Source organism: Sebastes fasciatus, chromosome 3 (assembly GCF_043250625.1).
Source record: "Sebastes fasciatus isolate fSebFas1 chromosome 3, fSebFas1.pri, whole genome shotgun sequence".
NCBI lineage: Eukaryota > Metazoa > Chordata > Actinopteri > Perciformes > Sebastidae > Sebastes > Sebastes fasciatus.
In genome coordinates this window covers 30,431,975-30,446,216 of record NC_133797.1, presented here as the reverse complement: position 1 = coordinate 30,446,216, position 14,242 = coordinate 30,431,975, and the positions used below count along the sequence as shown (strand labels likewise).

At 44.2% G+C, this 14,242-nt stretch overlaps 1 protein-coding gene across 2 annotated transcripts in view; it reads right to left on the bottom strand.

The window, feature by feature from the left end:
- polq (polymerase (DNA directed), theta) overlaps positions 1 to 14,242 on the bottom strand; it is a 20,405-nt gene extending 6,163 nt beyond the window's left edge. For both annotated transcript variants that reach the window (XM_074630161.1, XM_074630162.1), the window contains exons 1-22: positions 13,949 to 14,242; positions 13,699 to 13,795; positions 12,728 to 13,122; positions 12,397 to 12,632; positions 10,850 to 11,026; positions 10,644 to 10,774; positions 10,412 to 10,568; positions 10,216 to 10,327; positions 9,009 to 9,210; positions 8,758 to 8,899; positions 8,511 to 8,657; positions 8,208 to 8,420; positions 7,940 to 8,082; positions 7,599 to 7,788; positions 6,964 to 7,106; positions 6,588 to 6,781; positions 5,693 to 5,817; positions 5,011 to 5,254; positions 2,820 to 4,353; positions 1,230 to 2,739; positions 500 to 640; positions 207 to 409 (exon numbers count right to left, since the gene is read on the bottom strand). In XM_074630161.1, the coding sequence (XP_074486262.1) occupies positions 207 to 409; positions 500 to 640; positions 1,230 to 2,739; positions 2,820 to 4,353; positions 5,011 to 5,254; positions 5,693 to 5,817; positions 6,588 to 6,781; positions 6,964 to 7,106; positions 7,599 to 7,788; positions 7,940 to 8,082; positions 8,208 to 8,420; positions 8,511 to 8,657; positions 8,758 to 8,899; positions 9,009 to 9,210; positions 10,216 to 10,327; positions 10,412 to 10,568; positions 10,644 to 10,774; positions 10,850 to 11,026; positions 12,397 to 12,632; positions 12,728 to 13,122; positions 13,699 to 13,795; positions 13,949 to 14,016 (6,504 nt within the window). In that variant the 5' untranslated portion in view covers positions 14,017 to 14,242. The remainder of the gene's footprint in view (positions 1 to 206; positions 410 to 499; positions 641 to 1,229; positions 2,740 to 2,819; positions 4,354 to 5,010; positions 5,255 to 5,692; positions 5,818 to 6,587; positions 6,782 to 6,963; positions 7,107 to 7,598; positions 7,789 to 7,939; positions 8,083 to 8,207; positions 8,421 to 8,510; positions 8,658 to 8,757; positions 8,900 to 9,008; positions 9,211 to 10,215; positions 10,328 to 10,411; positions 10,569 to 10,643; positions 10,775 to 10,849; positions 11,027 to 12,396; positions 12,633 to 12,727; positions 13,123 to 13,698; positions 13,796 to 13,948) is intronic.

Sequence of the window (14,242 nt, the reverse complement as noted above, 5' to 3'; positions counted from 1 at the left end):
ATCCGGCGATAACGATTTGTAAAACATCCTATCAGCGCCAAACAATCGGCCAAACCCATCAATCGGTCTTCCTCTAATCAGAAATGTGTGAGAATATCAGTAAGAGGTTTTAAATGAAATCCCACGTAACAGCTTGCTCATAATTATCAGGATGTGAGTTTCTATCTATGTACTGTACGAAAATGACAGTATGCATACTCCCTCACCTTTGGATCTTCACAGTTTCCCTCCAAGCTGATGCCACAGCTCAGGACTAGCGTCTTGTACACCTGAATGATGTCATACGTGACAACAACACCTCCTCCTTGACCGGCCGGTGGCCCGCTCAGACAGGTCTTCACCTGCCGCAACCTCTCACTTACTGGCAAATCATCATCCAGTGGGGGAGGGGCCAGACTGGAGCTCAAACCTGAGGGGTAACAGACAGGCTGAACAAACACTTTTGGAATGAGCTTGTTCATACAGTAACGTACATGCATGTATGTGTGTGTGTCGGTACCTTTGCTCTGCTCTTGCTGCAGAGACATGTAGTATGCATCTCTAACTCCCCAGCAGACAGACAGTCCAATCAACACCAGTCCATCACTGTCTCTTACTGGAAAACCATCAGCCCTGTGGAGCTTCTGGTGAGCTGCTGATGCTGCACAGGAAACACGCACATGGATGAGGTGACTGCATACAACACAGCCTTTGCTTATAATGTTTTAAAGGGGATTTATAATGCTTATTTTCAGGTTCATACTTGTAATTTGGGTTTCTATTAGAACATGTTTACATGCTTTAATGTTCAAAAAAGGATTTATTTTTCTCTGCTCTAACTAGCTTTGTTTGAGGGTGTTCCAAACTAGCCTTTATGCAAATGTGTTACTTGGTGACATCACCACGTTACGGAAGAAAAGGAAGGACTTGAAGCAAGGAGTTTCAGGCAGTTCAGGGGCAGTGTTTCTGTGGGGAGAGTAACTCTTTGGCATGGACTTTGGGTTTTGTAACTTTGCAAAACTTATACATGAACAAAAAACTAAATAGCACACTAAAGGAAAGAGAAAAGGCACAAAAGCATAATAGGTCCCCTTTAAATACAGTATGTTTTGTAGATAATGAAGCAAAGACACAAATGCAAGAAAGGAGAAGCTAATATTTGATAGATGTTATCATTCTCTGGCTTAACGCTTGGCAACAATTGATATCACATTTTCTGCGAGTTAATGTCACATGTGTTTATCAGTTACCTCTCTTATGTTTCCCTCCTATTTCCTCCTCAGGCTGCTGTCTGTGCTCCCTCTTCTCACAGGCCAAAGCCAGAGAGTACCGCTCCTTTGTTTTCCACTCATTAATGAAAGTGTGGAAGAGGCGCCTGTCACTCGCCACGTCTATGATGGAGAAGGTGCCGGAGTTGCTGGAACAGAGCGATGCATCCTGGGACAGCTGAAGAGTGAAGCCTTCGTCAATCACGGGTGATGATTCTGCGTCAGAGGGAGTCTTCGGCCGGCGGGATGGCAGAGAAGCACGGTCTCGGGGAGGGCTGCGATTCTGGTCGGTGTGTAGCGGGGGTTTTGTTTTTGAACTTGAGCGTCGAACAGGTTTCTCTCCCAGCTGGTGTTCACGGCTGCAACCTGGCTGTTTAGTGTCTTGATTACTGTGTCCTGGGCGAGACTTAGGACATGTTGTGACTGCTGGTTTCCGTGGCAGGAGGGTTGAGGGAGTCGACCGGCTGAGTGGCTGAGCGGTGAGAGGCGACTGGACGGACAAAGTCATCAGTTTTACTCTGGGTGTGACAGGTGGCGTTTCCTGAGTTGGGGGGATAAGATCGCCAACAGAGCCCGGTCTCTCCGTTACATTCTCACCGTCATGTCTCGGGGGTCGTTCCTCTGGAGAATCTCTCTCAGCAGTAGACTTTGCCCCGTTTCCGTCCACCTGTATTGAGGGCTGAGGTAGATCTGGAACTTCTGCTGTACTTGCAGCATTTATGAGTGTATGAGCGGCTGCGTGGCCTGTTGTGGTGTTTTGCCAGGGCTGGTCAGACATGCTAGGCCAGCGGTCAAAGATCTCTTGCAAACCAGGACTGCAATCAAAAGAGCTTTCAGGTGCTTGTGGGTGTTTTAAAACGGCATTATGTGACATTGAATCATTCGTCTCCACTTGCTTCCCATTTTCACCCTCTTCATTCATCAGCTTATTGCCATTTAGTGCATTACTTTGCTGTTTCATGTTGTATATATGGCCTTGATTATTACTGGCTTTATCCACGTCATACTCATTTTGAGTTGTGGTAGCTGTAGTGGCGGGTTGTGGCTGTATCTGATGGGGTTTAGGTTCGTCTGGCTGCTGTGCTTTATGAAGACTGGCTTCTGGAGTTCTCTCTGTGTGTTTGAGCAAGCTCCGCCTCTCCAGAAAGTGTTCACCCACCAGCAGCGAGTCGCCCCACTCCGACAGGTTGAAGGAGGACTCGCCCCATTGGACTGCCTCCTGCTTTTCCGCGTCCTGATTGGCGAGAAGCTCGCTGCGTCTTCGCTCCTGGGTTGACAGAAGAGGGTGATCTCTGATCTCCCGGCCAACAGGCTCCTCTTCGTCCGATTGGTCGAGGATCTGATGCGGGCTCAGACCGGCCAGCAGAGAGCTTTCGTACAGGCTGTCGAACAGGAAGCTGCTGCTTCTGTTGACACTCTCGGAGGCAGCCTGATTGGCATCCTCATCACCACCTTCATCTACTACATTATCACCACCTGGACCAGGAGAAATCTGCAAAAACAACATTTTTGATCCTTAAGAGGCAAACTAATGAGTTGATGTTTATAATCAGCACATAATGGATGACTCACCTGGTGGCTGAGGATGAGCTCCATCTGGCTATCTGTGAGAGAACTATTGAATCTGGGACATGCATTGTCGGGGGCTTCAAGCCTGTTACTTTCCTCATGTGTATCTTTCTTCATCTCTACAGCTGCTTCTGCCATCTCCTCCTCTCTTATCTCTGTTTCTACCAACTGATTCTTATCTCTATCATTCCCATCTCTGTGTTGGCATGCCTGTTGAGCGATGATTCTTTCTGTCTGAGTGTCCAATTCAAAGCTGTCGCCGAAACTCTCTTCTCCTTTTTTAACAGCTTCTTCATCTCCCTCGTTTCCTGCGTACAGCTCGGGAGATGAAAACGTATCTACCTCTCCGCCGTCCATCCGTCTTCGCTTTGCCTCGGGAGAGAATAAGGGGACTGAGGCAGGAGAGACGGTCAGAGGAGAGTCTAACCTGTCTGCATTTGTAGGTGCAGAAACATTAAGAGGGGTTTCTTGCACGGGGTCAGGAGGTCGAACTGTTGTTGCTGCAGGCGCTGCACTTTGGGCTGAAGAAACCACCGAGGGTTTTGAGTGTGACGTCTGTGCAGCCTCTACATTATCTTGCAGGCTTTTGTCAGTTTGTATAGAGTGTAGGACTTTGCTTAAGGCTCTCGAGTGCTTCAGTCTACCTGGATGAACAGGTGAGGCTCCATCTCCTCTTGATGTCCTTGTAGGATAACTGTGTTGTACTTCTACTCGGGATATTGGAGCTCTAAACCGAGGAGGAGGCATTGGGGAAGGAGACGGCGGAGGACGTGGCCTTGGTCGAAGCAGAGGGCTGCATATGATTTCAGCCAGCTCCTGTGTCAGGCTCCTCTCAGGAACCTTACAATTAGCTTGAGGACTCTCTGGTCTGACTGAGACGATCTCTTTACTCGTCTCCTCTTCTTTTGGCTCTGCTTTCTTGCACGATTCCCCTTCTTGCTTTGACCTTGTGTGCTTTTGTCTTTCTCTTTTTGCATCTGAATCTTCCGTGTCATTTGCCATTAGTATTTCTTTATTTGTCTCGTTGTTTCCTCTTTCCACTGGCACTTCACTACCCGTTTGTCTGACATCTGGCTCTGTCCCATCTACCTTTCTTTGCTCCTTTGCTACCATGTCTTCGGGCCTGGACTTCCCATCCTCTCTGTTGGCTTCTCCTTCTGCTTTCTCACGTTTATCTTCTTCCTTTTTCTCTCCTCCATGTCCGTCAATATCTTTACTCTCACTTTTCTTGACCCTGTCTCCTTCCTGGTGATCTGTATTGCTGTTGACCTGTGCTTCATGTGAGCTGAGACATGAGACAGATGAGGCGTCTGCATCATCGGGATCGTTTACAGCAGGAGCCTCAGGAGGAAGAGTTGTCGGGTCCCACTGAACTCCTAACTGAGCCAGATCTTCCCGTAGGAGGAGCCGCGCCTCAGACACAATCTCAATAGCGGCCTCCTGCTCCGTCAGGGCCCGACCGCCGGTCACCCAGACGCAGCGGAGGCTCCGTCTCTCGGCGGCCTCCATCTCGCTCTCGTCCACTGCGCACTTAGAGCTGAGACAGACGGACAGAACAACATTGGCTTTACGTCTGGGGTCATGTTTCAGGGAGATTATAGCTTGGTGTGCTGATGCTGCAGTTGCAAATATTTTATACAAGCTTAGTTCACAGGAATATACCAGCTTCTATCTCCTTGACTTTTTCAAAATAAAGGAGGCTGGTTTATGTTTACAGTAGCGTTTGTTAAGAGTAATGCCTGCACACTCAAAACCACATATTTATCTAAAAGGAAAACTGTTTGATCCCAGTCTATTACTTATTACGAAAGGGCCTATTTATAAAAATGTTTGCAGACAAATATATATATATAAAAATAAAAACAAATCCACAGAGGTTTTAAGAAGATGCAGAATAAAAGTATCGCTTTTCCTAAACCAAACTATTATTGTTGTGAATTAATCAAAATGCCAGCATCTGTACCTTTACTTTTGATAAACTAATTTAAAAGTGACTTTTTAGTTATGACTTCTTTACTTCATCATAGAAAACAATCTTGTTAATGTGTGCAAGCTGAGTGAAAACAAACAAAGTGTTATTTAATAGCTTCAGCTGCTGGCACTTCATTTGAAACACTGTGCTGTGAAGAGACTTATGTCTTTGTTTACCTAACATGCATTTATATCTTAATGGTACAAACAAACACACACCTACCTCTTAAATGGGACAGCATTCCTCAGGGCTTTCTCCACATCAGCCACAGTGGCCCTGGCTAGTTCAGCGACGGTACAGAGGCCTTGTGCGTACAGCGCTCTGGCTCGTGTTGCGTTCAGGAGGGAAACTCTGACGAGGTCGACCAGCTCCCTCTGGACTCCGAAGCTCAGCCTGGTCTGGTACTGGGACAGCAGCAGCTCCATGTTGTGCCAGCCCAGACGCTTGCAGAACACTGTTACCATACCTGAAGGGATGGCAGAAAGGTCAAAGTGTTTCTGTCTGAGTCATTTAATTACTAATGTGTTGCTGCTTGGTTCTGGTTTTCTCTCTGTATTTACATTGATGAACAGCATAATTAGCACGATATATACTCACAACCTGACAAACTTGTTCCGAGCCACATTTCAGCACACACCCTCTGAGTCTGAATTACACTAGGACCACATAAACCCTCTCACAGTAACTTGATGCAAGAAGCATGAGCGCTCTGTAGGAAGCATGTAGGTGCCGAAACATCAGCTAATGGAATGAAGTCTGTGCTGCACATCCGTCAGATAAAGTGCTCCTGCATCTTGCATCAAGTTACTACCTCACTTTTTAATGTAAAGTCTTGTGTAGAGCTCAGAATCGGTATATTGTACAGTGTATCATGTCCTGTGAGATGCTGAGCAACACTCTGTACCTGCGTATGTAGAAGCAGACTGCTGGAGAGACTGTAACTGCCCACGATTGCAGTTGTATTTGGATGCCACTGTTCCCAAAGGCACCTCGTTCACCAGATCCTGCAGCACGAGGGTTGTGAAAAACCTGGGAGGAGATAACAAAGAGAGAACGTGGACTTTATTTAACAAACTGTATTTGTTGTTTGACTCTCAGGGGATAAATCCTTGAGTGGTTCGTGATAGGGTCTCTCTTCTGAGTCACCTTTTATCCAACCACAATGTTGGGAATCAATGTGCATAAAGGAAGAGGACACAATAGCACGAACATCTGAATAAAATAATATAATAATGAATAAAACCAATCCATAAACTAGTATAAAGTTTTAAAGCTAGAGTGAAGATGTGCCCACTTTATGATAATCACATGCAGTTTGGGGCAAGTCATAGTCAAGTCAGCACACTGACACACTGACAGCTGTTGATGCCTGTTGGGCTGCAGTTTGCCATGTTATGATTTGAGCATATTTGTTATGTTAAATGCAGTACCTGTGAGGGTTTCTGGACAATATTTGTCATTGTTTTGTGTTGTTAATTGACTTATAATAATAAATATATACATACATTTGCATAAAGCAAGCATATTTGCCCACTCCCATGTTATAAGTGATAAGTGTTGATAAGAGTATTAAATACTTGACAAATCTCCCTTTAAGGTACATTTTGAACAGATAAAAACATGTGAGATTAAATGTGCGATTAATCGTGATTAACTATTTGAATCGATTGACAACCCTAATAAAATATAATGTTCAATAGCTGGTTATTACATCCATACAGAAAACCACATGAGGGGACTATTTGCCAATACTATGATATAAATACAGTTTTTGTCATCAACACAAATATGTGTATTACCGTTTATGAATAGCCATCTGTCTACGCTGCTTCTCTGTCTTGGCGACGATTTTGCCACCGACAGATCTTGCGAGAAAACCCTCCTGGACGCCCACCAACTCCGCTACTCGCTTCATCGATGAAGAGAGCTGCTCCCACAGACAGAAGAACTGATACCAGTCTATGGTGGTCCACTCGGCGTACAACGGGGTGATCTGAGGGGAATTCGCACATAAAATCTTAAATACTGTGCATTTGAGGCGGGACATTTTTGCTTTAGAGCTAAATTAAGATTTAGTTACTATTAGGAATGTATGGGTGATGGTTCAGGGACAATAGGGAGTGAATAAAGTTGACAGAAACGTATTGAGCAAATAGTAATACAAGATATGTGTACCAGATACAGAATGTGCAAGTCATTTTCCAGTACAAAGCCCTTCATGGCCCGCTGGAGATCTGCAAATATTCCCAGAGCCTCAGGAGGAGAGAGGGACGAGGAGAGGGTGGCACCACCGAGTTGAGTCGGACAGTAGCGCTCCTCTGGATATGCAAAGACATCAGAAGATGTACTGTAGTTATTATTATGACAAAGGTAGTACAGCTTATTCTCTGGCTTTTACACCTTTTAATGTAATGACATATGATGCATGAATACAGAAAATACGTGCAAAACTTGTTTCAATCTGAATTAAGTAAGAACACTTAAAATATATCTCTCAAATGACCTCTTCTCCAATACCTCTAAGTCCTAAGCTATGTATATTAAGCCTTTATCCAGAAGATTGCTCTTTAAGTAATAGAGTTACTGCAAGTTCAGGTATGGGAATCTGGAAGGAAAAAATGGTATCGTTACATCTCTATATTTTACACACTGCCATATGTTCAATTTGGGGGAAGATTCAGTGATGTGTTAAATGTATAAAATCAATAAATATTTGTTTAACACCTTTGAACCAGCCGTTCAATTTCTAACTAGAAGTCTAATTTCATCGTCAAGATATCAAGAATGCTCACTGAACATGAAAAACGTACCTTGTCCGTCCTTCTGGATACTGATAAATTCGTTCTCCATCAGCCACTCAACACAGGCCTCAATAGCTCCTTTGTTGGTCTCTTCATTTGATTCTTTTTTGCCGTCACGGGTCATGCTGGCAGCCAGTAGTGAGCACAGAGCGTATGATTTCACATCCTGTGGCGTGCTGGCTACGCCTCCGACAATGATCTGCAAGTTGGGATGATTTAAAATTAGGGTCATAAAACAATTATAGAGGCAAACTAATCTGACTATACATCAATGGCCTCCATAGATTGAGACAGCATGATCTATTTACAGACTAGAAGTCATTTCAATGAGAGTTAGATATCAGCCATACCTCTAGGATGGCTCGCAGCATGCTGGTGGTGACGCCTTCTCCCTCCCTTCTCACCAGGCAGGAGCTGATTGGCTGAAGAGCACCCGTAAGGAGACTGATACCTTTCTGACGCTCGGCCTCCTTACACACCAGCACGCTCTCACCTGAGAGGACGAACAAAATGACGTGAGGCCAAAAGAGAGATTTTTTTTAAATTCACTTTTCCACTTATATGTGCTCGATTATTATCACTGAAGATTGTTGATGATCACGTTTTGTTTGCATTTACCTGTTGTGTCTACTCCTTGTCTACCCGCTCGTCCAGCCATCTGTTTGTACGTGAGCGGGTCCAACAAGTGTCCGTTGAAGGTAGGGGTTCGAATGATAACCCTGCGAGCTGGGAGATTAACCCCCGAGGAGAGGGTAGAGGTGGCGGCCAGGACTCTGACCATGCCCTGACGAAAAGCTCCCTCGAGCACATCACGCTCATCAAATGTCAAACCTACAGAGACAAACTTTATTCATATACTCCAAAAAAAAACAAAAAAACATTCAGTTTGTTGTGGTTGAGAAGTTGTGTGAGTGTGTTCACCAGCGTGGTGGAAGGCCACCCCCCATGGCACCGTTCGCTGGAGGATGGGGTCTAAACCAGCTGGAGTTCGTCTCAACTGAGCGACAACATCCACCAGTCCCTCCCGATCCAGACACACCGGCTGAGGCTCTGCTTCGCCCTGACGGTCTGAAAGGATGAGATCAGAATCTAAACTTAAGACAAACAATCTTAGCTACTTGACCTCACTATTAAATATAGTATGCACAATACATTAGTGATTATCTACCAGTATGTCTGATGTTGTAGAACTCTCTGGCAATGCTGTCTGCCAGCTTCTCACACCAGTTCTTCGAGGGGCAGAACAGCAACACAGAGCGGCCCTCTCTCACTGTCTCATAGCACAAGCTCACTATGTGGTCATCGTCGCCCTTTATGAATCATCACATTCATCACACAGCACATGATTATATTACTGGGTCTAGAGAGAGTACTCATCATTCACACATTATATGATATCCAACCTACACTCTCAATTACCTTGACGTGGAGTGCAGGAGTGAACTGCCGGACCACAGAGAGGCTCTTGTCGTAGATATTGCAGCCCACCTTGAGGTGCTCATGCAGGGGTACGGGTCTGTAGTCTGTCTGGTAAAGCTCTGCACCTAACCAGCTGGCCAGGAGGGAGAGGTTAGGCAAAGTGGCGCTCATTCCTATGATCTGCACACCTTCAGAGAGAGACCTGCAGACAGAGTTGCACAGACAGATATTAAAGAGGACCTATTGTGCTTTTTTCCCTTTCCTTTAGTGCGTTATATCGTTTTTTGTGCATGTAAAAGGTTTGCAAAGTTACACACCAAAGGGAGATACTCTCGCCCACAGAAACACTGCTCCTGAACTGCCTGAAACGCCTTGATTGAAGTCCCGCCTTTTTTTTTTCCATAACATGGTGATGTCACCAAGTTACACTTTTGCATAATCGTTTTTTGAACAATGTTGTAGTAGAAACCCAAAATACAATTATAATAGATAATAGGTCCTCTTTAACATGTGTAGCATAAGAACAGGATTATTTTAGATGAATCCGGGGAAATACCGGAAGTAAACAAGTCACCACTACTGCGGTGGCATCTCCCTACGATACGCACACGTTTGATTGCAAGCTGTCCTAATAAGAAGTGTACAATTTCCTACTTTTACCTTTTCTTTCTATGTAAGGTTAGTTTTGACAACAATGTCTAAAATGTTTAACATAGTGAAACAAGTAACGTCAGCTATGTTAACACTGCTTGGCTAACAACATTAGTGGGCTAACGTCACTGTCTAGGGGCTGCAGTGGGCCCGCAGAATAAATTAACTCAATCAATTGACTGTGATGTTATTGTGAAATATAACGTTAGTTGCTCTAACCAGGGCGACCTAATGACCACAAAGTAAACGTCAGTAATCGGTCGGCATCACAAAGTGCCTGCTAACCATGTTAACTGACTCTCAGCTAAATGCATCGTGGTTGCTCATAGTGACTGAAGATGTTGAAAACACGAATGTCGGTGTCCTCGTAAAATAAAATTTTACTTTTATCCATTTAAATACAAACTCATCTGTGTGTATTATCTACTCCGACCATTAAGTTACTACGAGCAACCACGGACACTTTCGGCTGAAAGTCACCAGGTAATACTGTTACCAGTCTATACACTGTAGCTGTTGAGACGAGACAAAAGTAGACAGACCAACGGACACGAACCCAGTGGTGTTCTGCTTCTGCGCAATGTAGCGGATTTTGGTTAGGAGCAGTTCTAGTAGGTATCCTCTTCCAGAATCTCCAACCATATGTAACTCGTCCACCACCACCATACCTAGTAGTACAAACATAACACACACACTTTTCAAACTTTTATACTCAAGAAAGAAAAAACAAACAGTTATCACTGGTATGTTACCTAGTAGAGCCATATTGTCCTCTTCAATGAGTCTGTTAATGAGAGAATTGGCTTTTTCTATGGTGCAAACAGCCACATCCAGAGCTTTGAACCCTCCAGCAGCCGAGGTGCTGCCCATATATCCCTCCACACGGACTCCTGCCTCTTCAAATACACTCTGCAGGGTCACAGATACTGTTAGATGGAGATATACACACAGACACTGATATTTCTCTGTCCACCTCTCCCTCACCTGAAGGTAGTGCATCTTCTCTTTAGCCACAGAGACAAAAGGCAGAATGAAGAGAGCTTTTCTTTTAGTCTCCAGCACACGCTTCAACATCAGCAGCTCCGACACCAGAGTTTTTCCAGCACTAGTGGGGGCTGAAAAAGAAGGAAGCTTAAAAAATGATCCCAACAGGGACTGATGCTGTGAATCACTTTGTAGAGGTTTCTTACCAGAGTATACCAGGTTACCTCCCTGCAACACCTGTCCAACCATGAGGCACTGAGCCTGCCATTCGAACATGTGAGTCACTCCGTGTTTCTGGTAGCGCTCCAGGACGGGTTTTGGTAAGCCCCAGCTGCATAACAGCAGCTTCTCGGCTTGCCCCGCGGGAGCACACAAGGCAATGCCTACAGTAGAGATAAACAACGTGGTAGTAAATCAAACTGATTGCAGGTGTCTCAAGCACTGTGACATATATTTGGAGCACAGCAAAGTGGATTTTTATATGGGGAAGAGAAATCTTATTTCAGGGTGTACATCAGAGATGCAATCTCATGTCAGATATAAATGCAAATTATACAATCTGGACATACTTAGACAAGAGATATGTTCATACAAGGTTCAAGGCATAGTGGGAAACTGGCCCAGGGCCCCAAACGCTCCAGGTTTACTGGGTGTTCACTGGTTTGTGCCACTGCCTTTTATTACATTATATTTGAAGCTGCAGGAATGAGTCCTAAAACCCAGGAATTACTTTTTTAGCACTTCCGATTCCCTCGTCTCAAAGTCAATGGTTTTGTTTTATGTTTTTTTAAGTTAGATGCCTGTAATAAGGTCTGTGGTTAACACAGGCTGAAGAGATTTTAATATTTTGTTCTACGACATAAAATACATCTATAAATATCCCCACTCGTGAATTTTGAAGTTTTTATGTGTCTTGAAAAAGGCGGCTGCTAACAAGTGGCTAAATGAGACTACTCAACGTCATCACGTTAACGGCCTCGTTGTGTAAACTCGCCCTCATACCGTGGTGTAGTTTGTTTATAGCTTAACGTTAGCTTTTTACTTTTGGCGAATGCATTCAAACTTCAAAAATCATAAAAGTGGCGTTCATTTGTGGAGATTATCTTGCTGAACAAAACTTGTAAGTATCATAAACGTTTGTTTGCCACAGAGTTTATTTTCTGCAATAATCCAAAACCCAGTGGAAAAATCCCATTAACTATTTGTAGAGGGAACCATACCAACCAACCGATGCTAACTTCCTGGTTGGACAACAAAAATACGTCATCCCTGCACCACTCTATTCTTTCATATCTTGCACTGCACTATCATATTTATTTTTCCTCCTTGCATCAAGTCTAATATAAAGACTTTTACTATTACAGTTTTGTGCTCATATGTCACTTTAAGGGCATGAGCCATCTGGTATTACTGTATTGTATGGTTACTGTATTGTTATTGTGGTTGTATGGTTTGTTTTGTGTTATGTGATTATATGTTTTGTTGCTGAGCACACCAAAACAAATTCCTAATCAACTGCGGTTGATATGGCATTAAATTACTGAATCATGTTGCAAATTCGTAAATTACATTTTAAATGTATTACCAAATAGTATTTCTGCGCCCAATTAGTGTTCCAGTGAGGAACAAAAACTGTATGCAAAGCACGGAGAGTGGGAGGAAAGAGGGCTTAATGGGGCAATTTTTCTAGCAGGTTAATCCAGAGAAACAAGAACAATTGCAGACAAGAGATGGTTTTATAATTGTACTTCACCTGGCTGAGGTAAAGTGTCACTGAGAGGACTAACGTCTAAGCCGCTGGGGACTGTGAGCACGGAGGCGGACTGGTTCTGCAACGACGCCTGGAGTTTGGCCCTCTTCCTGGCAGCTGCGAGGCGGGTGGGGCTGAACAAGATGTATTCCCTGGACGCATCCAGAGGTGGATCGGCGTTCATGTTCGACCCATTTTTGTCTTTGCTACAAGGAGAGCTTTTTCTTCTGGATGTCTGCCTACCGAAACACACAAAGTAAGAAAAACATTTGTTAACAGAGAAGTACAGAGGCAAACTAAATAAAAAAAACTGGGCAATAATGTGTCGACTCACTTGGTGGAGCTGCCTGCTTGCTGAGGCCCATTGATGCAGGTTGGAGCTGGTGGTGGCTGGATGCCCCTCTGAGCATGCCCCACTTCCTCAGAGTCCTCACTGAAGAGGAGTCTCTGTGCCAGGTCTTTACAGTCAGCGCTCCATCCTGGTCTCTGGTTACTACGCCCACACACTCTCCCCTGGTTGCTAGGCGCTCTGTGGGGTCCTGTGGGCTGTGGTGCTCTGGCAAAGACAGCTGATGATGATGCTGGCTTTTCCTGCACATCTCTGTTTACTGTTGTCGGACACGCATTGTTAGCTGCAGGCTTCACGGGGTCTACAGCATCCAGCACCTGCAGCATCTCTTCATCAAGAGCTAATGTGGATTCTCCCAGTGGGAACACGGCTCCTCCATCCTAAAAATGGAGATTAATACATCTCATTAGTGATCCATGCAGGACACCATCTCAGCACTGGAGAGCTCCTTCAGCGACAGGCTGCTCCACCCAAAGTATGTGAAGGAGTGCTATCGCAGGTCCTTCCTTCCGTCCTGCAGCAGTCAGACTCCGCAACCAGCACCGCTCCCAGTAGACCACACACACACACCAAAAAACTGACAAGAACTGCACTTTACTGTACACCAGCTGTCTATCAGTACTACTCATGTGTAATTCTCACTGTGCAATATCATTTTCCACTTGTGCAATTTTGTTAATAGCCTGTTTATTGTCAATACTGTATATACTGCTCCTTTTTTTTATACTTCCTTCTATTTAAATGGTTCATATTTTGTTACACTTTGTTTAGCTCTTTTTTGTTTTACTGTGTTAGCTGATGCATCTTGTTTTTTGCACTATCCCCTTTGCTGCTGTACACTGCAAATGTCCCCACTGCGGGACTAATAAAGGAATATCTTATCTTATCTTATCTTAAGTGGATGTGGAAGAGAATGAGAGATGATATAAATCTCTCTTTAAAGTGATCACACTCACCATGAAGCTGTCTTTGCTCAATTTTGTTTTGCCTGATATGTGCTGTTTTTTCTGCAACAGCCTGTCTCCTTCTGGAGGCTCATCAGGAGCTTGGAAACTGTCAGAAAGAAATGTATGTTATGTTATGTTAATGAATGTATCCATAGAAATGCTACAAAGATTGGAAGATGTCTCTAGGCAACATGACAAATTTGGTTATAATTCTTCTAAATCAGCCAACATAATATGAATCAGGTGGACTTAAAGTTACCCTTTTTTCTTCTTGATCTGGTGCTGCCCCATGTAGCTCTTCTTCTTCAGAGGACCAGAGCTGCTCATACTGGAGGAGTAGGTGGATGTTCGTTAACATGACATCAGTTTGACTCTTTACACGAGTTTATAAACTATTAAACTACTTAAATAGTGTGTATCTAAGGTAAAGAAGCGGCTATGCGAAAACAAGCGTCGTTGTAAACTTAAATATTTTAGTTGCTAAGTGTCAACATCGTCCTTCTGATGGCTGGGCAGCAAATGTGAAATCAAAAAGTCCGCCGGAGTGGGTCGT